Source organism: Grus americana, chromosome 2, assembly GCF_028858705.1.
Source record: "Grus americana isolate bGruAme1 chromosome 2, bGruAme1.mat, whole genome shotgun sequence".
NCBI lineage: Eukaryota > Metazoa > Chordata > Aves > Gruiformes > Gruidae > Grus > Grus americana.
The window spans coordinates 56,538,985-56,564,230 of NC_072853.1; the positions used below are offsets into that span (position 1 = coordinate 56,538,985).

Consider the following 25,246-nt stretch of genomic DNA (forward strand, 5'->3'; position numbering starts at 1 on the left):
TCCTGTCTCTTCCCGCTCCGCGCAGCCGCCGCCAGCTGGGGCGGAGGGTCCCGGGGCGCGCTGCCGGCGGCGGGGGGAGGGTCCTGGCGCCTGACGGTGCCCCGAGGCGGGGCGATGCGAGGCCGCGCCGCCGCCTCCGCGCTGCCTGCGGCCGAGGGGGGAGCAGCGGGCCGAGGTGCGCGGTTGCTGCTGCCGCCTCCGGAGCAGCGAGAACCGCCGGCGGAGCGGGGGGTGCCCGGCCCGCGGCGCCGTCCGGTGAGTTAGCCTCCGGCGGAGGGGAGGGGCATGCGGGGAGAGGTGCAGGCGGCGGCGCCGGCGGGATGGAGCCGATGGCCGGGGAGGAGGCGGCGGCGGGGCCGTGGCTGCTTCTTTGTGGAAGGAAAGTTTCGGTGCGGCTCGGCGCAGCCGCCCCGCTGCCTGCTTGCCTGCCGGAGGAGGAGGCCGAGCCCCCCGCCGCCGGGAGGGGAGGCTTTCGGAAGCGCTCCCCGTGTGGGGCCCCGCCTGCCCAGGGCCGCTTCGGCAGGGGGGTGCGCTCCCTGTCACCGGCCTCCCGGGCCCCTGCCAGTGCCATCTTTGGGGCCCGGGCCTCCCGAGAGGCGGCGGGGGGCCTCGGCGGGAAGGGGGAAGCCGAGCGCGGGTCGATCGGCCGGAGGGTTTTGGGGGTCTTTGCCGCCCCGAGTGCGAGCCCGCCGGTGAGGGAGAGCGATGCTGAGCCGGGGCAGGGGGCACCCGGTGTCGCCGGGGCGGGCCGCAGGAGCCGGGGTGCGGCGGGCAGGGGTCGGGATAAAAGTCTCGGGCTAAAAGTCTCGGGAAGCAGCGGTCGGTTAATCGAAAATACAGCAATGGGGGAGCCTGGGGAAGGGGTACGTGCGCGGTCAGCCCGGGGCGCCAGCGCATCCGAGCAGGGTGCTCCTGGAAATGGCATCGCTCCGGCTCCGCTTCTCGGGAGCCTTTTATGTAACAGCCGAGCACGGCCCGTTGTCGAAGCGATGCGGTGCGGTGTTAAAACACGCCTGGATCGCCCGTCTAGCCAAGCACCGTGCTTGCCTTGGCTCCTGCGCCTGGCCCGCCGGCGTGCAACGCCCGATGGGTTTGGGTTTGCACCGCTTCTGGTTTAAGGGAAACTTCCTTTGCTCTGGGTATCCGGGAGAGTAAGCAGTGACCCCCTTCCGAGGGGAAAGCTTCCCTGTTCTCCATGCGTGTCCCCCGGGTGCTGCAGGGGGGTCCCTCCCAATCCTCCACAGATGGCCGTGTGCCCGACACGGAGAGATTCAGAAGCATTTAATAACTGTTGTATGAAAGGCTAATCTGACACAGGCTGTAAATGTCCAGGTCGTGCCTTATTTACGCGTTGGCTTGGTTTCCTGCTTTTTTTACATTTGGATATTGCTCATTGAGAGTGTTGGGGTTTTTTTTTTTCATTCAGAAAGCAGAAAAACATTTCTAGATAAAGAAAGAAATCCAGTGCCCCATTAGCATTTTTCCCCTCTTATGAGAACAATACAGGCTCACTGTAAGCTTGCCCAAACATGGGCTGCCTTTTATTATATATTGGTGCAGTGCCTAATGCAATAGGGTCCCTCTTCTGACTGGGTTCATGTGCTAAGTGCAAGTAGGAGCTCAGTGGCGCACCGCTAATGCTGCTGGGTTTGTAACAGATACCACCTGCGGAGGTGCGGGGGCTTCACAAAGGGAGAGAGAGGTGGGAGGTTTTGAACAAGCCCAGTTCTTCTGGCTGTTTGAAGTAGCAGATGCTCGTCTCCACTTGACTGCAGTCACTTGCGTGGGCACCTGAAAGTTACATCCTTCAATGTCTCTGGTACTCTTTTAAAAAAAATGTTGGTGTTTGTATTTTTTTTTTTTTTTAAAAGAAGTTAACTTTGTGATTGAATTGAAAGCCTATGTGACATCTAACAATCGGTATAAACACAACTGTGTACATTAAAGATAACACGACAACTTACCTTACACGTGGTAAGAGATTGCTGTATAGCTTTGGTCCCAGGCACCTGTGTGTACCTTTAGGCTTTGTGTAGTATCTCCTCAGGCTATCTGTCTGCTTTATGCATTTACGGAATTAGGTCTTCATTGGTGGGTTTTCTCTTCTGAGGCATTTTTTTATCCTCACTGCTTTATTGTATTTGATACTGGAAACTCAAGATTATTCACCTTAAGTTTATTGCAGTTTTAATCCAAAGGTGCAATAGCAGAAAGCTTCAAATAAACAAGTTAGCTGGGGGAGGAGGGGTTGGGTTTTATTGTTACACATGCCAATTTGATCTTTTTTTTTTCCCCCCTCAAAAAATATTAATCTTTATTGAAGGAGTTGCAAGGGGGAAGGGAAGTAGGATTTAACTTGCATTCTAATAGCCTTTTCAGTTGCTGGTTTTTATTTCAGCGGTGGTTGAAGTACTTGTGAAAATTGCTCACCTGCAGGAAACATGAGGTCGCAGTACATCACGGCGCCCACAGTCACTGTCCTTCTGTTCCTGCTGTGGATCCAGTCGTCAACAGGCTGCAATAAGGCTCTCTGTGCTAGCGATGTCAGTAAATGCCTGATACAGGTACGAGTTGTGTTTCCTTTATTCGCTTTTAAGCGTTTATGAAACAGTTCTGAAGCTGTGTCTTGGAAAGATCCAGTGATACAAATAACCAGTATTTTATGTTAAATAGAATCGTTTTAAAGAAGTTAATTTGGTCCTGCACGTACAAATGTAGATTAACAACCATTTTATAGATAATATTAAGTGAATGTGTATATGGGCATGTTTCTTTTTTTTAATGGAAACATTTTTAAGTTGAGGATTATGATGACTGGGCTATTGTTAGAAGGCACTACCAGTCATGCTGTTAGTTTTCAGTCTCTCTTCTTTATTAGTGGTATTATGAACAAGCAGCCATTTAAAACAGACATTTTATTAGAAAGGTTTCTGTGGGCAACAATTGTTGTTGTTTTGTTTGGTGGTTTTTTTTTTAAGATATCCGCAATACCAGAAGTTCAATGTTCCCGTATCTGTCTGAGGTGTTCCCCTTAACTTGCAATCTGTCCACTTTCTTAAATCTCCCAGCCCAGGCGGAGGGTCAGTAGTTGATGCCCAATGTTCTCCATAACGCCAGGGTTGTACAGGCGATTAAAAGATGCCTAAAAACTCACATGAGAGAACTAACACAAGTAGGGACCTAACTTGTCTTAGAGTCCTGAGGTGCATTTGGAAAAGCTTTTGGATCAGGAGGGACCTGTGGCTACTAATGGCAATGAGCAATCTCTGAAAGCATGTGGGACCACCTGAAAAAAAAAAAACCCAACCCCAAACCAAATAGTTATGAGTTGAATTGGTAGGAAATGGATGTTAAACTCAAAATCCAGACACTGCTTTTGACTTGCTGTGTGTCTGCAGTGAAAGAAACACGCTGAGACTAGGTTGCTCCTCTTACAGCAGTTAAGAGGTACAGCGTGCAGCAGAACAAAAGGACCTTTTCTAGCAAAATTGCAAGCAGTTCTGGTAACTACCAAGTATTTATTTACCAGTGGTGTATTGAGCATGCTTCTTGACTCCGTGTTCAAAAAAGAAGCCTTGATTTGGTCAGTTGCAGCTTCTTTAAAAGAAACTGCTTCTTATTGCCTCTGTAGATTGGAAATGCAATAGGAGAGAGCACAAATATCATGTGCTGGTAATGTGCTAGTACACTTACTGTAAATGCGTGATCACAGTCTGAAAAGTGATGCAGAAGTGGCATGAAGTATTTGCATGTTTACTTCATTTCATTGACTTCTGTATAAAACTTTGCTGGTTTACAAATAAAAATACTTGCCAGATTCACACACAAATCTATCCAGTGGAATGACAACTGGCTGTAGGCTGAACCATCTTCTTTCTGGCTTCTGTGCTGCCGTCGCTTTAAAAAAAAGAAAAAAGAAAAAAAAGAGAAAAAAGAAATTGCTGCTTCTCCAAGCCCCACCATGGTCTGCAAAGTTGTTAAAAGCAAGGAAGAGGATTTTGACTTGTACCGTTTCAAAGACAACGCCAGTATTTTTGCTGGTATGTTGGGCATTGTGCACTGTGACAAACTGATGCACTTACAAGTTACTTCTGTTGCATTTTTTCAAATCACCTCTAGGCTTGAAACCTTTAAAAAGAAAGATGCTAGTTGTGGCATTGGGTTTGTGAGGCACTTAAACAGCAGGTGCAGTGGTACAGATTTGTTGACTCAGGGGAAAGCTGTTGGTCCAGATGAAGGGGAAAACAGGGAAGATATCTTGTCTCCTTTTCCTGTGCCACTGAGGGAGTCCACCATCCATGGAAGCACAGACATCTCCTTCCTGAGTAATCACTCACCTTTTATCAAGTCAAACTTGAGACACCCAGCGTTTAAACTTTATGAGCTAGTCTGAATAGACTAATGCTACTGGAGTCCTTCCTCAGCCAGGGAGAAGACTGCTGAGGTTCAGCACTGCGTGGAGGTGGCTCACACAACTGTGCCTTGCTTGGATTATGTTGGCTCCTTGTGAAAATTAACTCTATCCTAGCCAGAACCAGGACAGCATCTCTGTGCTTGCAGAAAAACCCCCTCTGCTGCTTTACTTGTTGTAGGTGTGTTCTGTCTTACTTTGCACAGGTGATGTGGAATCCCTTTTTAAAGCATTTCCCTAAAATCAAAATTGTATGCAATTCTCCGAGACCCTAAAGTATCCCAGGCTGTGTGAATTGTGTGCAGTTACAGGGGAATACCGCTGTTCGTTTTCACCGTCTGGCTGCTTTCTTCCTGCAAATGGGCCTGATGTACCAGTCAGTATTCATTCTTTATAGAAGAACAGATCAGGTCAGACTAGTCTGACTGTGGATATGAAGACTCCTTGTCATCTTTCTTTTTGGCTTTTTTTTTTTTTTTAAAATCTTCAGCACTGTTGTGGCAGAAATGCTGCACTGGTATGTGAAGTGCATGTTATTTCTTTGGTAGGTATACAAGTAGAGTATATCCATGTATTTTTTTCCCCCTCTAAACTCTTCTGGAGAAATCTGAACTTAAAATATGGTGTTGAGTGAGCTTGCTGGACTGTCGCATGACACTTTTCCCCATCCTATTTTTATAACTGTTCTAGTTTGGCAAAATCTGGGGCTTGAAACCCAGGTAATGTCACTCAGAGACAACTAGGAGAGCAAACAGAATGTGAATGTTTGTCATCTGCATCTGCATGCAGAAAGTGAGGCTGCCTGTCTTAGAGACATAATGAGACAAAAGACCTGCTCTCTCAAAAAGCATACGGTTAACATAAATATTTTTGCCAGCATGGCTAGAAGTCAGTACAGTCATTACTGCCACTCCTTGGGAGCTGCTCTGCTTAAGGGTGGTCCCTACATAAATATTTATTTTGTTAGATCCAGAACGGAGCATGAGATCAACAACTCGCATGCATTCAGCTTTCCTTCTACATCTTGAGGCTCTAGCTTCATTGGTGCTCTCGTAGTCATCTACTTGGTTTTTTTGTAAGCAAAGACCTATAAGAAAATAGCTTGAGGCATCTCTCTGCATAAGCTTAGCCTTCGCAAAAAAACCTTTGTGGCTTCCTGTAGTTGTTGAAGGAGTTGTGGATAAGACTTGGGAGTGTAGGCAGAGTGGGACCACAAAATTAGTTCCCTTGAAGGCTTTGGATGTAGCTCCTTACCATGTCTCTGGGATTGGAGTGTTGCCGTCAATAACTGACTGTTACCTTGCTTTTCAGGTAGGCCACTGAGCCCTGGTCGCACAGGACGTGCATATTGCAGTATTTATTCTAGCACATCTGTTGTTGACTTGGATGCATGGGTTGTTTTGATGTTTCCATGTGTGGAGGAGATGAGAAGGCCAGTTACACTCGCTGGGCGGAGTGGAGGCATATATTGTCTCCTTGCAACATGGAGGAAATCCTTGAAGGCAGAAACCTCTAGGATGGGACGTTCCCACAATTGTTCATAGCAAACGGGTTTGAGGCGAGTCCCAGGCTGGCTCCTGCGGTGTGGAGCTACCTGCGGTTGTCAGGCTTGGGTGGTAACGTCCGGGCTGTGCTGGAAGCCAGGCTTTGTTGTCTCATCCACAACAGCTCTTTAAACTGCCGCTGCATGCAGGAAACCAGCGGTGCTGTGGTTCAGGCATGGATTTCAGATCTCTCTAAAGAGGGGTTGTTTTCCGGAGATGACAGAATTTTCTCTCCCGAACACTACCTGCCTGCAGTCACCTTGGCAGGTGCGGTATCCTTCCGATTACAATCTCTCTTCATCTTTGTCTTCACCTCCTGTTAATCTTGTGTACAAACTTGTCAGCTTGAAAGGATTTCCAAGACTTTTTAGCCCTGTGGTATGAAATAAACACCACTCCTTAACTTCAGGGCTTAGGCATCTAAAAATTACTTTTAGTGTGTATGTTGTAGCTGTAGTACGTAAGGCAGCTGGGTTAACAAAACAGTTCTGGCTGGTTTGCTTCCAGGAGATTTTCTGTTATTAAACTGTTCTAGGAAAAAACATTAGCTCTTTTTCTTTCACTCCCCCTTCCAGTTTGCAAGGATGTTGCCAATGCCTTTAGGTCCTGTTTGCACTGAGAAAATAGTCTCTGTCATTTCAAGAAAGCTTTGAAGAAATGCAGATGTTAAATACCTTGTAAAAATCTTTATTTGCACTCTCTGGAGCAGAAGTATCTTTATTGTATGAACATGCCTGCTTCCTATTTAACACTGTATTTTTAGACCGAGAGGCTTATTTCTTGCCTAGCAAGATACATTCTCCGATGCACCTTCAGTAGTTCAGCTTGGGAAGTTGCCAAGTTGACTTATGAGTAATATTTTCTTCCACTGACGCCTCACCACCCCCAGCTATCAACAAGGAATATTTCTCATTCTGCCTCACTTCACCCACGTCTCATGTAAGCATTCTTTTTAAAAGATGTATCCTGTACAAGTATCCAGTGTGGATGAGTCAGGCAGAAGGACCCAAGAGTGGTTAAGGAATCCATGTACGTGCAAACACATCTATGGAAAAACATACAGTTATTGCCCTGAAGAGACAGTCAAACTGTGAGGAGGAGGGAGCTGGAGAACTGTGCGCAAGACTGATTAAGTTGATTTTTCTTCCCTACCCCTCCTCCAAGTTAAGAGGAAAAAAAGTAAAACATAAAAATAGAAAATAAAATTAAAAAAATTACACTGTTCATAAGCCCTTCCTATAAAAATAAAGTTGTTAAAATACTGGTAGATAGAATGATGCTATCCCAAGCTAGTGCTTACACATATCGAAGCTAAGCAGAATTTTTTTTATTACATTGCAAATGTATCATTTAGGGTTACGTTTAATACAGTGAGAATACTCTTCTCTTAGATTCACACAGTGCAATCTATAAATTTAGTGAATTTTCTGGCTTTGATTCACACATTACATTTAATAGTTTACAGAGAATCGCCTCCTCCCACATACTGGCTTATTGGTGTTGCAATGTCTTTAGCAAGTATGGAGTTGTTTGCCCAGTTTTACTGTTGAAGAACAAATATATGGGATATTTTTAATGCTAATATGTATTAATACTCTTATCTGGCCAAGGTAACAGTACTTTACTCATGGTTGTTTTTAAAGTTGTTTTATTCAGGCTTTTTATTCTGACACAATCTGTTTATCAAACAGTAAGATAAATATTTTAGAAGTGTGTCATTCATTCACATAAGTCATCTTTCTAAGTTTGTGGTTTCTCCTCTTGTGGAAAAAATTGTATATTTTATTAATGAGCCTGTTTTTCATCTTTCGCTTGGAAACAGCATAGTAATAGGTAACATTAATAAACTTTAAGGATGAAAAAGTAAAAAATCTTGGTAATTTTCCACTCTGTAAATAAAAATTTGAGACTTACTAAGAGTGCATATTGCAGAAATGTGCGTGGAGCAGGAGTTCATGCTTGATCGTTCGGCAGGGCAAACAGTTCATGTTAAACTGTGCAGGCCACAGCATTACGTAGAACACGCAATAGTTTGTGAATTTGGTTTCTTTGCCAGCTTCAAGAAGGTTTGTGACCTGGGATGAAGTGAATGGAAAAACAAGGAATCAATGCGTTTATACTACATTAATTCATTGTAGCATGTCTGCAGCGGATTTTGGGGTTGGTTCAATTTCAGTCCAGAACGGGGAGCCCTGAAGCTTCATGTGCTGCGTTCATAAGCCCTGTCCCCAGCCAGACCTCGCTCAGGCCTCCCGCTCTGAAATGCGCTCTTTGGTCTTCTGCGGGCCTGCGTGAGGTGGGGTGAGAGAGGGGTGATCCTGGGCAGCCCAGCAGGCTGTGGACATTTGCAGTTGCCAGCGTTGCAGAATAAAGAGAGAATGGAGGTCGTACATGATCGGGTGTATCTCTGCGCCTTGCCTTCCCTAGCAAATGCACTCCTGACATTTGGTGTAAAAATGCCTCCTTTCTTCCTTACCTGATGTTTAACAATAGCAGGCAAGGAATTATTTGACAAATGGAGTTTTGCACCCTTGGCTTCTTCCCAAGGCATGCTACGAAGAGTCTTTGTGGGTGATGCTGGAGCGAGTCCAGAGGAGGGCCACAAAGCTGATCAGAGGGCTGGAGCAGCTCTCCTATGAGGACAGGCTGAGAGAGCTGGGGTTGTTCAGCCTGGAGAAGAGAAGGCTCCGGGGAGACCTTATAGCAGCCTCCCAGTACCTGAAGGGGCCTACAGGAAAGCTGGAGAGGGACTGTTTATCAGGGAGTGTAGTGACAGGACAAGGGGTAATGGCCTTAAGCTGAAAGAGGGCAGATTTAGATTAGATATAAGGAATAAATGCTTCACTGTGAGGGTGGTGAGGCACTGGAACAGGTTGCCCAGAGAGGCTGTGGATGCCCCCTCCCTGGAAGTGTTCAAGGCCAGGTTGGATGGGGCTTTGGGCAACCTGGTCTAGTGGAGGGTGTCCCTGCTCGTGGCAGGGGGGTTGGAACTAGATGGTCTTTGAGGTCTCTTCCAGCCCAAACCATTCTGTGATTCTGTATTTGTGTCTGCCTGTAAGGTGTGGTGTCCCTAACCCAGCTGTGGTTAGCTGAGGTGGAGCCTCGAGTGGTGACTCCAGGTTAGGAGAATTCATGCCAAACCATCTTCCTGCCCTTTCCTCCTGTCCGCATGCATCTCCCGACCCCACCACACTGTGTCCCTCCCCGCCTCTGGAGAACGGGATCAAAGAGCGGGGATGGGCGTCACCTCCTCGGTCTGGTGTGTAGCAGAGATTTGCCAATGGCAAATTCAGTAAAGGCAGGGGTGGGAAGGATCCCGTGGTCAGTGTTTCCAGTAACGGGATTTTGTTTTCTCACCAGTTGTGCGTAACATGATAGTTAGACAGACGTCATCAAAACCAAATTCTTAGACAGGACAACCAAATGTGACTTCTTGACTGTCCACATTTTGCACTACAGCGTGATTCAAGCCCGTATATTATTGTCATGTAGCCACAGTCTTTCAGCCGTACTGGAATTACTTGTTCAGATATGAGCTAGAGGGAAGGAGACTGCCTGGTTTTTAGATAACCTACATTGATGAAGGAAATTTCTATGCTGTGAGGTCCACAAGTGCATGTCTTCAGCAGGAGTGTTAAACCAGTGCCTTCAGGTTAAGGTAATTTGAAGAGAAAGGGTTGTCTTCTTGTTTCCATGCCTTTTCTATTTTTCTAGCTTAATTATGGTTAAAGAAAAATGTGTATGCGTACCATTTCACTTTCTAGAGGCTCCAGAAGTGTTGGAGGTATCTGAAGGTGTTGATGTGGGGGGGATGAAGGGTGGGTGTGTGTTTTCATAATAGCAAAAATGAATCAGATAGACCTGGCGGGGAAGGAAATAATCTGGTCACTAATATCGCAAACGGAGGGCAATGAATAACAAGCGTTCAGAGATGCACAAAATCCTGTGATCAGATGACTTAACTGAGTAAGTTCCTCTTAGAATCCATGAATAGGTGTGATGGTAGACGTTGTGTATCTTCTTGAGTAGGCACATGGGCTTATAGTAACTTCCTTTTTTAGCTAAATTATAATGTACGTGCGCTATTTATATATAAAGAAACATCCTTCTTTGAATTTCCTGTTGTGATGGGAAAAACAGTCAAAGAACTTGTAGATTCAGGCATACATAGGAGTGCACACACCTTTCCCCTGAATAGGATTTTTTTTCTCTTTTAAATGCCGACTTCAGATTTGTCTTTAGAAAGTCACCTTTAAAAAAAAAAAAAACCAAACCCAGCCAAAACCCAAAAAACTGCAAAAGATCCTTTTGTAAACTGAGATCAGTTCTTTGGCTGAAACTATTTTACCATTTACTCACTGCATTAGTGTACTAAGCTTTTTTAATGCCGTAATTTGAGTTGCGGCTTGAAGAAGAATGGCTCTGCCGCATTAGCATTTTACATCTGGGGTTGCTGCAGTGTAATGAGTTTGTGTTGTTTTCAGGAGCTGTGTCAGTGCCGCCCTGGGGAAGGGAACTGTTCCTGCTGTAAGGAGTGCATGCTCTGCCTGGGCACACTTTGGGATGAGTGCTGTGACTGTGTCGGTAAGTTTGCATTTCTTTGGGATTTTCTCCCCCTGCCCCCCAATTGCTTCCTCCTGTCACACGCTGAACTCACAGTCTTTTAATGGAAGTAACGCATCGGGACAGAATCTGTACTTTAGATGTCTTACAGCTCATTCTGTGGGTACTGAATAAATTACTGTGGGGAACCAAACATTTGAGGGCTGTATCTGCTCTGTGGAGTGGGGAATGGCAGTAGTCTGGATTTTTCTTGGTGAATGTCGTCATAACTGACTCTTAATTTTGTCTCTAAAACATAAAGCCCTATTTGAATTGTTATCCTGAGGAAACTACGCAGCACCTGCTTCATGGGGTTGGATGCTGTATGGAGGTTTCTAACTGTAAAGTGTATTGGCAGACACCGCACAGGGACAATTTTAGGTTTGAGTTCCCTTGAGAATCCTTGGGACTAGTAGTAAATATGCATGGCAGAGAGTTTTCATTGTTCTTTTATTTGCAAAAAGAGCTCTTTGTGGAGGCTAAGAAAGAGACATAGAAGTTTTTATTGTAGGATTAGATGACAGTCCTAACAAGAACAGTATTGCTACAAACAGGTAGTGTTCAGAGTGCCTGTATCTTTGCCAGTGAATGCTGCCCCTGCTGAAGGAGGGTGTGTTCTAGTTCTATCTCTTGTTTTAAATGTATCAAAAGCTTCATGCTCCTGTGGTTGCTGCAAGTCTCCCTCTGCTGCCATTCAAAATGTTGGCTTCCATGAAAGGAATGCATCTTGAGTGTTGTACCTGCTCCTGGCTTCTCTGGCTGGCTGGGTCTTCTCTGAATTCATGAAGATGATTAGTGTCAAAATACACCTTTCAGTGCAGGCCATCGTTTCTCCTGTTCCATCACGATGTGAATACGCTTTCTGACATCCTGCTTTTTGCTTGGTTCTGGCTAGTTTACCTTTGCTTTACTGTCTTTCAGTAAGCAGTGGGGTGGTGTGGTCCTGCACGTGTGTGATTCTTCCCAATGGCATAAAGTATTTTCAGCCCCTGCACCTGTGGAGGATATGCAGTTAGAAAGAGGCCCCGGCATTTGTTTTTTTTTTCTATTTGATCTTAGGGTCCTTGAAAAGTGGAAAAAAAAATATATCTCTATCTCCTTTTTCCCCATCCCCTTTGCCCTTCCAATGTCTTCTTGGTTTTTGTAATGTAATACTGAAGTGTGCTGTTGTCATGTTCACTCATGGGGTGAGGAATGGGATCGTGAAGAAAAAAAGCAGAATCCACACACAGGTGTTTGGGGTTTTTTTGTCTCTAAACCTGCAGATTATGCCCTGTTCTGCTGCTTTTTCCCATGGTGTTATCCAGGAGAGACGTTAACAAGGTTTCAGGTTCAGTTTCCCAGTACTGAGTAAACTAAAATATCTCCTGATGGAGTGCCTCAGACTTTTTTGGTTCTATGGTATGGTCCTGTGCTTCTTCTCTTCAGTGCAGGGTCATCCTTGCTGTAGCCTTATTCATGAGGAAACAGGAGTGCATGCCATACCCATCTTCCTGGAGACAGTTATTTGCTGATACTTGAGCTGATATTTAAGTCTCTTTATAAGCTGATCATGTCTAATGTAAAAGCAGATAGGTTGTCATGTCATTCAGGTCGTGTCTTCTCTGAGGTCAGGAATTACCTCCTACCCTCCAGCACTAACTTTACTGATGCTTAGTTGATGCTGTGTGTTTTGCGTGCATGGTCTCTCCCTTCTCTGACAGGGGAAAAAACACAGGAGGAGGGAGAACAGCAACAGGTTCCTCTTTTTTTCCTAAGCTTTGTGAGTTAAGCTCTTCTAGTCCCTCATGTAAAGGCTTGTCTGCTTCCATCATTTCAATAGCCCGTTTCTCCATCTTCTCATCCTTTCCAAAGCAGTAATGTTGACGTGTTTGTTCCTTACCAGTTGCTCATAAGTTAAGCTTTTTTATTTTTGTTTTAACCAAAGCTACTCTTTTATAATAATTATTATATATAAATATAATTATAATTAAAATACTTTTAAAAATAGTAAGAGGGAAGTGTCTTTGTGAAATGAGCAGTTACCCATTAAACTATGAGCAATGGTTTCTTGGTACCATCTTAAGATAATATTTTCATACTGCATTGATATGCACAGAAACTTGTACACATTTTGCAATAATTTAATAAACAATCTTGATGTTATTTTTGTCCTGTGTGTCCTTTCACATCAGTGAAATTTATTTTCTGAATACAACCTGACAGAGGGGCCTCTAGGAAGGCTCACTGGTTTCTATTTCACAACATTAATACAATGATACTGACTAAAGTATGCATCTCTCGGTGTATTTGTAGAAAACTCTTACCTGATTTGATATCTTCCTAATTAATTTTCAGGTGAGCATCCTTTATTACATTTGTATGGTGAATATTCCAAGGTGATAGTGCAGGGATAGAAATTTTTTATTAAAGCAGTGAGTCCAGGAACATCTGTGAAGAACAAACCTAGTTGAGAGGAGTAGGAAAATAATTGTTTACGGTAGGAAGTTTGTGTAAGTGGAATTATTTTTTAGTGTGACCTAATGTTGTTTGGAAGAGAGGCTTTTTTTTTTTCCTATCCAATACTTGGCTCACCTTTTTATAGGAGCAGACTATCTTGTGTTGTTCCTATTATTAAATGCTGGTAATGCTAACCACTTGCTTAAGATTTGCTGGATCTCATGCTAATTGCCACGGACGAACTTCACTCTGTTTTGTTCATTATGGGAATCCATCTACTTAGACTGAAAAGATTGTGGTTTTGTATAAGGCTCTAGTTAAACCTAATTTCTGAAGCTGGAGTCCTGATGTATCTGCAGGGCAGCAGATGCTTCTCTGGTTGTGTGGGGCAGGTAGACTTTGAATATTTATGTCCCATATCCGTTTGATACTTTAAGGATTGGTGTGCTTTGCAGCTGTAGCTGTCTAAAACTGTGTCTGTGAAACTACCCAAAATTATATCCAGATGTACATGAGGAAAATGGATTTGTCCGTCTCTTGCCAGGTGACTTCTAATAGTGTTTTATGGCTTCTGAGTTTAAATACCTATGCAGATACAACTTTTCTTTTTAATCTTGGTTGTTTCAATGTTCATATTAAATCCAAGATACCCTTCAGTTTCATTGCTAGTAATAAACGTTCGCATTTAAATGGTTAATGAAAAACTGGCACCTGCATTGCGTATCACAGAAACGTTTTGTAGGAAGTGGCAAAGAGAAAAAAGATTACAAGATTTTAAAAAAGATACTACTAAAGACCTTGAAAAATAAGGAAGAGGTAATCTGGAAATAAACATTTTGCCTGTAGTGGCCCCTCCAATTAGGTAGCAAAATGAGGTTCATCTCGGCTGTTTCTAAGCACGTAAAGTACTTTAGACTCTTGCTCCCTCCTGATAATGATCTTGGCATCTCTGGCAGACGACTAAAAGATCTATTGCACTGCTGCAGTGGGTGAAATCGAATACTTGAATTGTGATCAAAAGTTTCGTGTACCTCAGGACTTGTCAAAGATACTATCTTCGTTCAGCCGTAAGCTTTCATTCCAGATTTATGCTAGTATCGATTATACTGCGCTTTGTCTCTTTTCCCCAGGGAAACAAACCTTTCATTGAACTCTTCATATTCTAAACTGTAATGCTAGCATAAAAAAGGAAGCAAACTGCTGTGTAGATGAGGTTTTTCTTTTCATTTAGATCTCACAAGTCACAGGCATGTTTTGTGGAAGTCTGCAGAGATCTGAAACCTGATGTTACGGAAAACTTGTCCTGCTGGTTTTGGTGGCACTTCTGCTATTGAGCTGAGTGGGATATATATGAAAGGGCTCTGTTCTGCTTAGCAAAAAACCTCAAATTTAATTTTCTAAATATTCCCATCTGTTTCAAGGAGAAGAGTTTAGGGAGTTTCATGTGACTTACTGTTTCATTCCTCTGCAGGTATGTGCAATCCTCGCAATTACAGTGACACACCTCCAACATCCAAGAGCACTGTTGAGGAGTTGCATGAACCAATTCCTTCACTTTTCCGGGCGCTGACAGAAGGGGACACTCAGCTGAACTGGAATATCGTTTCCTTCCCCGTGGCAGAAGAACTGTCGCACCACGAGAACCTTGTTTCCTTTTTAGAAACAGTGAACCAGCCACAGCATCAGAACGTCTCTGTTCCAAGCAACAATGTCCACGCACCTTACTCTAGTGACAAAGGTAACGAGCGTAGTGTATAAATTCCTTAGTGTTTCCTCTCCTCTTTTCCAGGAGCCTTCTCAGTGTAAATTCTATTCTTGTCTGTGCTTGCTTCTTCTTTTCCCATAAAAAGTGAGAAAAGTTCAGTCTAATTTTGAGCATGACGTAACAAAAGCGAGTGAGGCAAAAGTATCGAGGAACATGGAAGATGCTGTTAGTGTCTGATGATCTTTGGAGATGCTGAACCACATGACTTTGTTATCTCTATAATTCCTCTGGTGACATGAGGCAGTTTGTTGACGTTATTTCATGTGCACTTGCACAGCATGTTCTTTGAAGAAGTTACCTGTAGCTTAGGAGACAGGACAGACCAAAAACTGAATCCAAGTCTCATATCAGTGCAGAGGTAGGCGACTGAAACACATGACTTCAGAGGTTTGAGAAAGCCACGTGCCATAAACCACTGTAGCTGGAGTAGATGTTTGTTTCTTTTGTCTGGGCTGGCATAGCTTGAACTCTTTAGAAGGATGGTTTGTAGGAAATCCAGGATTAATAGTAAACCTGAGTAAGAATAGCAAGATTGCTCTTTATGTTGAGGAGGGATATATGACAGACAATCTTAAAAATAAGCAATTTGGGGGCGGGGATTCAACTTACAGGTTCATTCCTCTTATTTTATATCAAGTTTTTAATATTCTCACCTTCAGTTTAGAGGGCAGACTTCAGAATATTGTTTGCTGGGGGTGGGGGAAGATGAGAAGTTTGAGATGGTGACAGTAGTGGCATAAGAAAAATACTCTCTGCTTCTTGGTTTCCATACTAAACCTGAAATACTTTTCACTGCAAATTATTACATCAGACTTAAAAGAATCTCATAAACAGTTCATAGTGAAATTGCTGCTTAACAGGGAAAAAAGAGCATCTGATTTGTTTTATTAGTGCAATTAATGCTTTACTTCCTTTCCAACACACACTTTAAATATTCATAACCCCATATGTTACTGTTGTGATGGCTCTTTTATCTTATCCATGAAAGATACCCTAATTGATGGACACACTGTTTTTCCATACCATTGTGAACCTTTGACCTAGTTACGTTTCTGAGTAGGACTGCTGTTGATTAAATGGGACTGTAATGGTAACTTTTCTAATTTCCTTTGGTTAAGGCACGTTAGAAAAAATAAATTAATTCCAGAACTGGGAAACCAGATGGTCAGAAAGCATCTCATTCATATGTCTTTGACGTTACTAAAACGTTTGCTCGCCATTATGAAAATGATGCAGAAAGCCATGTTGACTGGCAAGCCACAAAAAGCACTGTGTGCAAACACTACAGTATTGAAAGATGTAAATTATACTTGGAAAAAAAAATTATGCTTGGAACAATCTTGAATATATCCCACTGTACTTAGGTACTGCAGCCCAGATGGCTGTTCCCTGGCAGTCCTTCAGTACCATACCAACAGGATGGGCTAATGATAGTTTTGAATTACACTTGGGATTTGAATTGCATCTCAAGGGTGTGGAGGAGCTTTTAGTTTAACAACACAGACAAAAAAAACCCACAGCAGGATGAGGGGAGTGATCATCCTCCTGTACTCGGCACTGGTGAGGCCGCACCTCAAGTACTGTGTTCAGTTTTGGGCCCCTCACTACAAGAAAGACATTGAGGTGCTGGAGCGCGCTCAAAGAACAGCAACGAAGCTGTTGAAGGGTCTAGAGCACAAGTCTTATGAGGAGCGGCTGAGGGAACTGGGGTTGTTTAGCCTGGAGAAAAGGAGGCTGAGGGGAGACCTTATTGCTCTCTACAACTCCCTGAAAGGAGGTTGTAGCCAGGTGGGTGTTGGACAAGATAGGACAAGAGGAAATGGCCTCAAGTTGTGCCAGGGGAGGTTTAGACTGGATGTTAGGAAAAAATTGTTCACCAAAAGTGTTGTCAGTCATTGGAACAGGCTGCCCAGGGAAGTGGTTGAGGTATCCCTGGAGGTACTTAAAAGACGTGTAGATGTGGTGCTTAGGGACATGGTTTAGTGATTGGACTTGGCAGTGCTAGGTTAGCAGTTGGAATTGATGATCTTAAAGGTCTTTTCCAACCTGAATGATTCTATAGTTCTAAATACATAACAATGCAATTTGTTCTTAGTCAAAAGTCTCCTTCATTTCTAAGAACGTATTAGACATTAGGTTAAGAGAGCTTTCACTGAAATGATGACAGTCCAAAACCAACAGTTATATTTGTTTTTTATATATATATATGGCTACCAAATGCCACTGATTTTCAGGCTTCAGTAGGCACTTACATGTGTCAGAGCTGTTCTTGTAATCATTGGCTATGCCTCTTCCATCTTAGTAATCAGTGAAGAACTGGAAAGGTAGAAAATGGCTTTCAACATCCTGTACTTCAAGTATCTAAATATATATGCCTGTTGAGGAGTCTCTCTCTTCTTGGTCACAATGTAGGTAACTTTGTAGTGCTCTGCTTTTTCAGAAATCATATTAAAGTTTGGTTATAAAAACATGGATGATCTGAGCATTGAGAACAGAAGAAGGTGGAAAGAAAAGTTGGTTGCTGGCCTCAGTCAGTTGATGTTTATTATGATGGAAGCAAGGACAACTGGGGAATTGTACCTCTTGTGTTGGATGTTGTGTGAGCCATGGGGTGGCATTGTTTTTAATAATTTTGATTGGGGAAGCAGTAACCCAAAGGTGGAGGGCTAGTAGGTCAAGGGCTAAATGGCCTTGTGAGCACAGAGAGGGAGCCCAGGAAGTTGCTGGAGTCTGATGACTTCTGCCCATGCAAAGTTCAGTCACACAACCAAGTCGCTGTGGTTTAACAAGTTAGCATGTGTTAGAAGAACCACTGAAAGAGAGGATGAGTCTGTGCATGTGTACGTGTGTATGCTCAGCTGAAGTAAATACAAGCATAGCCTGCTGTGGAAGAAACCAAAGACCATCTCTTCACCCTTTCCTTCTCCCCAAACATGTTGCTAGGCTTAAGGGCAGATCTTGCAAATGGAGATGTCCTTAAGGTGACTCGCTAAGCAGTTGTCTTCAAGGCCATGACATTTAGGGATTTGAAAGAGTATTCCTGTGAGCAGGAACACAGATGCTTTATGTTTTCTTTACAGCACTGTGCCTTCTCCATTTTGTGGTTGTTCTGTGGCTCCTTAAATGCTTCACTCCAACATGGTGTGCTGGCAGCAGCCTGTCATGTTGCCTGTAAAGGGAGAGAGGCTAATGAGAGGTAGATTTTGGTAACAGGATGGTAGTCTCTGAGCTGTTGTCTGAAATACATCCCAAAATTTGGAAAGGCTCTGCCTATAAATACCCCTTGTCACATCATGTAACACAGTTGTGATTTTAATTTCAATGCGTGTTCATGCAGGGATCAACAGTAAGCTGGTCCAGGGTGCCAGACTTGCTCGATGCAGTTCTGGGTGGGTGCCAGGAAAAGCAGCACCAGCCACAGGAACCTGTGAGCTTTGTGCCCGAAGTGGCGTGAAGCCGCTGGCCCCAGGAGGGCGGCTGTAAATCCGGGAGGAGATGGGGTGCGGTGGAATATAAAGCATTCCATTCTCGCCCCAGCCTGCTGCGAACCCAGCCGCCAGACCTTGAACTTCCCCGTTATTATCTTAATGAGTGTCTTCCCTTTCCTTCTGTGAATTGACTTTCAACGTTTTAGCTGCCAAAGTATGCATGCGCTGCTGGAGCTGCTGTAGTTCTTCGTATCAGTGGTTTCTGGCATTTGAGCCACTACTTCAGAGAGGATTGTGATGATTATTAATCTGGAGCTACGTTTATACTTTGTTCTTTTTGCTTTACTTTTAGCTGATACCCTCAGAGCTCTGAACTGCGAGTTCAGATGTTTAAATAAGCTTAATTGTTTCAGTTGATGACAGGATGTTGGCGAGAGAGAGGGGGGAACTAGATAATCTTTTGGCAACTGATGAAACAAAATCTGTGTTGTAGTTAAGGATTTCTGACTTGCAGTGCTTGGTGACACAGGGGATGGCATCTGCTCCACACTTCCGCTCCCTTCCAGTGCCAGCCAGGTAGAAGAGAGCTAGAAATCCAGTAGAGTGGCATCTACCTCTGTAGGTACTCTAGGAAGATTTTATTTTTATTTTTAATGTGTTTTTTTAAAAGTTCTGATTGGCATAAAATTATATGGCTGCTGGATGGACAGTTACCTTTTTTAAGTACTTTTAGAGCTACTGATAAATAGACCAGCAGAGAGCTGCGCTTACATAGCACCTTTAACTTCAAAGGTGGCATACAGGGAATTGTCATTAACTGGAAAAGGTTTTTTTCATCTTGTAGATAGGCATTTTTCCTTAATTTACAAGAACTTAATTGTTTTATCTCCTCTGAGTTGCTAAATTCCTCCATAGTGTACCAATATAGATCTCATTTGAAGCACAGACAGTATGATAGCAAAGTCTGATAGAAATGCGAGTCCATTTCTTCTGGTCATTTTTAATTTAGACTTGATTGTTTTTTCTCCTACACAACCTTCGTTGAGTATGAATTGGGGGAGGAAAAAGAAGGGGAGAAACTTATGTTCTGGATAAAAAAAGAATGCTGCTGCATCCTTCTCCCTCCCCGCACCTGTACTCTGTAGTCCTTAATGTGTGAAAATTGGCAAAATGCAAATGCCATAGCTGTTACGGCACTAAGGAACATCCTTTTATCTATACTGAGGGAGCCAAGTGATGACTGTGTAATTAGGTTTGTGAAACAATTTAAATACTCTCCTGCATCCCAACTGAGCCTGTAGGTATGTATTTTTTCCCCCATGTAACTCCGTTTCTGCAGCCTATAAAGAGGGATTTAATGCTCGAGGCAAGGAACTCTCCTGCTTTCAGTAATTCAGCCTCTACATGGCACACAGAGGCTGCTGAGAACGGGACCAGGAGTGTCCCGTGATGAACAAAGTGCACCCTGGCCAATCTGGCTCATTTAGACCTGGTAGGTCTCTGAGCGAGCGAAGACTTCAGAAGCGGTTTGGTAGCATACACACAGATCACGTCCTACAGCTGCTTACAAGAGCTACTGGGAACCAGCCAGATCTACTGCTGGCTCTGGCCTGCCGCGTACAGTCTGTCCTCTCCACAGCGTTTTTGGACTGGTCCTCTAGGACCTAATCCTATTTCTACCTGCACCCAAGCCAATAAACTTTCTTCTTTGCTCTCCAGTCGGTCAAGATTAATGTCCTTGGTTGTTGCTGCCACGTTAATAAGGTTGAGGTCTGGTTTTCGTTCCCATTTTGGTCTGGGGAGAGTAGTCGAGGAGACCAGTCTCTCCAGTCTCACATGACCTGACTGCTGTCATCTGGTTTTGCCAGGGTTATGGGCCTGGTGCTGCTCATCTTCTGGCCTCCCTTCCCCTGAGAGATGTCTTCAGTCTCTCAGTTCAGTGTCATTGATCTTTATATCATAGAAATCACAGGCTCTTCTTCAAGAGGTTTATTTCAAGTTTCAGCAGGCATTAGCTGATGAACTGGGCTTCTCCAGGATTTCTGAACTGGTACTGACATGGATGAGGCTGTCACAGGTGAGGTTAAGGTGAAGGTCAACACAGATGTCTCCTAACACAGAGGGGACAAGTTGTTTTCTGGTGTGAAACCAGCCTGCAAGTCCTGGAGAAGCTAGCCCACCTCAGAGCATGCACAGCTTTCCTGACAAGCTTTTCTGACCTACTGTAGGCTTTCCTTTGAGCGTTGCAAGTCAGAGTGCAGCAATCAACATGAGACCAGTGAGCACTTCTGGCAAGCCTTTGGAGAGGACTCTGGTTTCTTTAGAGAGTTGTTCCACTACTATCTAGAGAGCACCGTGAGTCATTTTGCCTTCTCAAGCTGATCCAGAGACTAGGTCGGTCAGGTGGAGATGGCATCTCAAAAGTTGATTTTGCAGCAAGAAATCTTTCTGGATTAGCCTGTTTTGAGGCAGAGGCTCTGTGCCTGCAGCTGACACCTTCTAAGACTGGCTCTATCTATGGCATTTGAGGTCAAACTTGACAAGAAAACTACTAAAAAGGTATCAGAGGAGTAAATTGGGATTAAGCAAGAGGATACAAAGAGTGTGAATATGTTCTGTAACGTTCCTGTGCTTGCAGGCCAGTACTGAACTGGATGACTGATGGGACACTCACTGGTGCTTAGATTTCAGGAGGAATGCTGCCTGGAAACTCACCTCTGCTTTCTCACACCCTACCCTTCCACTGAAAGCCTCCTGTGAGGGGGACAGATACCTGGGAATGTCTGGGCCTCCTGGGAATGGATGATGTGCGCTCCTTCTTGGGACCCTGGCAATCTGAGCTTTTTGTCACTGGTGCTGAAATGTTGCCAAGTCCTTGTGTGTTCTCCGTAAGAAGACGAAGCTGCTGTATGGCCCCTGGGTGGATTCTGCCTTTGAGGCTGTGGTGGCTACATCTTCCTACCACTTTTCAGCTTTGGCTGAGCACTTGAGGTGTATACCTGGCTGGTCGCTCTTTGCATGTAGTACCATAGCATACACTTCTGTTTTGCTCTTTCCTCCTTCCCTCTGTGAATAAAGTGTCCTTACTGAAGCTGTTGGCTGGTTTTAGGCAGAGGTTTTGTTCCCTTCCTCTGGTGGCTGTGCCTCAGGCTTTATTATAAGAAGTCGTAGAAATAGAAGTGCCAAGAATGGGACAGGACTTACACAGCCGCAGTGTACTTTGTTGTCATTCCCAGCAGTACTTCAAGTACTCCAAGATTTCTTGGACCACTGCAGCTTTACTCACACCACAGCTTTTCTGGTGTGGGTCTGCTATGGGTCTGCACTTCCTCCTCAAGATCCTTATTGCCTGTTGCACTGCAAGATGTGTACATCAGTTCAGAGCCTGAACTCTCTTGCTTTCAGTGGGCTGGCAGCATGTCCTGTGACCCTTTTGCAGCTGTTTTAGGTAGTAGTAAAATAGTTTGACAGTGGCCAGGGTTCCCTCATACATGTTTTAACAAATGTTAATTCTTAAAAGGGTGGGAAGGGTTCCCAGATTTCAAGGAGGAGGATGCATCCACAGAAAAGCTGTTGGGTACATTGTGCTCTCCTGTATGTTGTGTTGTCCCTTGTCACATGCCCAAAAGCACGGGCACCACAGCGATCATCTATTGTTGGTACTGGGGAAACAGACTGCATAGATCTGATGATTTGTATGGTGATGGAGACCCGTGCTGGCCTCAACTCACCTTTGGACCTCACTTGAAGAGCTTGTCATGAGATATGCATACTACTGAGGCTGCTAATCTATGGGGCACCAATATTTTGAAGGAGACGTTCTGGTGTACTTCTGTCTCCCAAGACTTGCTCATAGATAAGAGAGTGAATGAATGCTATGGTTAACAACTATGCTGCTCTGAGAGTCCTTCAGTTACTCACCCTTCTCCATATCTCCATAATAATTTAAAAAAAAACCCAGCACTGTCTTGATTTACCATTTACATTTGAATTACATTTTTCTAATCCACATTGGAATATAGGTCAGTATGTTTCTCCTGGATCCATGCACCATAAGTAGTAATAGGCTAGAAAGGCCCTTGATATCTCCCGCTCCCAAATATGTCTGATGTGTGCGAGTGAGGCATTCATGTTTGCAGACAGCTTTCAGTTGTGCTTTTCCCCAAAGTGTGCCAAGTTACGCTGGGGGTAAATGTGACACAATCAGGTCCTTTGGAGGATGAACAAAGTTACAATGTAATCACCTGGTCAGCACAAGAGAAAGTTAGTAGAATCCGTCAGCTTGGAGAATTGGAAGTAGACGGGGCAGGGATGTTTTTGTTTTCTAGTTGTGGTGAATGCCTCAGCTCCAGTTTGAGGTTGCAACACCAAACTTCATAGCATTTTCCATAATTGCATGGATGTTAGAAGAATAAAGTCAATACTTAGGCAGAAGGGGTTTCTTAATCTTAGTAGTAAAGCTGGTGGTGTTGCTAAAAAGAGAAGAAAAAAGAGTGCGGTTTCAAGCTGAGGATTCTCTAGCTCTGTGATTTAATGTGGCTGAAGAATATCGTGGAGTCGGGGGGGGGAACATTTACACTTAAGTAAGTGGGTATTGGTGGCTTTTAAATAACTTCTCTAAACCTGAAGTTTTTCATGCTAGTATATAGAAACTGCTGGCAACTGGGAAAGTGATACCTTTGTATTACCTTCAGAGGACACGTGCCTGCTTGTTATTTTGGCATAGCCCATTCTTACACTTTAGAAGGTATCCCTCATAACTGGGGGACAAAACCCAAAACCATTTTTGCCTGTGACTCTAAAATAAATTAATCCAGGAGAGCAGACAGCAGGTTCAGTTGTAGACACTGAAAACTTGAAGTTGAGAGATTGTACCTTGGCTCTCTGCATCTTCTCTTTGCTTTCACTGTCACCTTTTTTTCCCTTCTGCCTCATAGTCATGATGATTTGCAATCCTACTTCAAAAGCTGCACACTTAATTAATGTTTAATTAACCTCAAAAAATATTTTAAGACCTTTTAAACCAAATTTTTCCCCCCTCTTGGTTTAGAACACATGTGTACTGTGGTGTATTTTGATGACTGCATGTCAATACATCAGTGCAAGATCTCTTGCGAGTCCATGGGAGCTTCCAAATACCGATGGTTTCACAACGCCTGCTGTGAGTGTATTGGGCCAGAATGCATCGACTATGGCAGTAAAACTGTAAAATGTATGAACTGCATGTTTTGAAGCAGGAAAATTGTTATATAGCAATACTGAGGCCAAAGTAATCTCTCTCAGTTAAAGAGATGGGGATTGCAAATACTGCATTTTGGTGGAGTGCCTACTAGTTGCAATTAAATGTACCTGGTTGAAAAAAAGATGTATAAAATCTGAAAACTTTTTTCTTTTTTTAATTCATGTAAGCAAGGCTAACTAGTAGAAATTTCAACACTATGTTTTAAGTTGTTTTTTTTCTTTATTTCTGCTCGAATGGTACAGCCATGCTCATCCTTGCTGTTCTGATTGTTTTCCTTTGATTTGAAAGTATTGACTGTACTGTTTTTCAGAATGTAGTACTATATCTTGTAGTTTAGAGTAGGGAAACCTTAAGAATATGGTAATGAGATTTCCATCATCTAAGTTCAACAAATAATTAAATGGCTGCTACGTTGGAGGGGGGTTGTTGTTCTTTAGGGGCTGGTTTTTTTTGTTTTAGTTTCTGGGTTTTTTTAATTTTAACTTCCAGTTTTTGAGCTTAGCCTTCTGTTGTGAAAATGGTATTTGGGGAAAATTCATGCTTTCTCTTCACGTTCAATATATGGGCTGTCATGGATAAAATCCTAACTTCTTAGAAGGGCTGCCCAACAAAACACTATGTATGGGACACTTTTCTTCCAAGTTTCATTTGCCCTGCTCTCATAAGTACATTGGGGTCTAGGTTGCATAATTTATATATTAAAAAAAATAGATAAATCATTTCAGTCTTCTCTTAGACACCAAAATAAAGCTATTAAGTGCAGTTGCATCTCCCTCTTTTTGCACTATTCTCTAGGGTTTACTCCCTGAATGTTCATGTTCAGTCCAATAAAGGAAACATGAAAGGCTATTATGGATTTAATGACTAAATGAATAAAGAATGAAATGAAATGAACTAGCAAGTGGTACAGGGCCACCAGTTGAGCAGTTGGCAGCAGGCATGTTCCCATAGTAGTAGTTTGCTGTGAATATTTATTCCAAAACATAATTTTATTTTTTCCCCCCCCATGAAATGTTGTCACTGAAGAAGGGAAGATGTATCCACAAAGGCAAAATTAGGATGTTCTGAGTTTAGAACATTCTGTGCATATTTCTAAGTATGAGTTTTAATATGTTGACAGTTACATAGCAGTTACTATGACCCAGTTAGGTCTCCATTGATAATGGTACTAAGTACGAGAATAAAGTGTATGAATAGTTAATGATCAGCTTTTGGTATTTATAATGATGTGGGTTTTAACTTCTTGAATTTTTTTTAAATGCATATATGCATATGCACACACAAAAAAATTTACTATTCGTGTTTCTCTCGCTAACCTCAGTCTAGAGGCATTAAACTGTTTTCTAGTCACACCTGTCTTATCTGTACCATGTACAAATGAAAGCAGTCATTTTAAATTTATTTTGTTGAAAAGTTTGCCTGAATGGTTTTTTTCTCATGATACAGTTCTTTCAATAAGATGAAATGATAATAATAAAAAAAAATCTACTCTTGTGAAATAATGTTACTTTCTTCAGTCTCTTTTTCAGCTCTAAAGAAGTACTTGAAAGATCAATGTTTTATTATTTTGAAGTAGTGGATAGTGAAATACCTTCATACTTTAAACTTGCAATTAAGTGATAAAAAGCATAGACATGAATAGAAAAACTTAGTTTGTCATGAAGTAGTTGTTCTTCCTATATTTGCCAATTCACATTATCTTTTCTTCTGCTTGAGTTTCTTAAAATGAATGGAGAGAAATAATACATTAGAGTAGCTGTGACTGTTTTTAGCTGGAGGGTGATGCATCATCATTTCTTGACCAAGAGAGGAGAT

General features: G+C 43.2%; 1 protein-coding gene across 2 annotated transcripts; it reads left to right on the top strand.

The window, feature by feature from the left end:
- On the top strand, positions 1-24,933 carry TWSG1 (twisted gastrulation BMP signaling modulator 1). 2 transcript variants are annotated; one of them, XM_054813995.1, is made up of 5 exons: positions 1-255; positions 2,437-2,564; positions 10,440-10,539; positions 14,468-14,734; positions 23,240-24,933. In XM_054813995.1, the coding sequence occupies exons 2-5, from the start codon at positions 2,442-2,444 to the stop codon at positions 23,419-23,421; spliced, it is 672 nt and encodes a 223-aa protein (XP_054669970.1). In that variant the 5' UTR covers positions 1-255; positions 2,437-2,441; the 3' UTR covers positions 23,422-24,933. The 2 variants fall into 2 exon arrangements, with proteins under 2 accessions (XP_054669970.1, XP_054669969.1); XM_054813994.1 differs by having other exon boundaries at positions 5-255; positions 2,399-2,564.
- Positions 24,934-25,246: the final 313 nt, after the last annotated feature.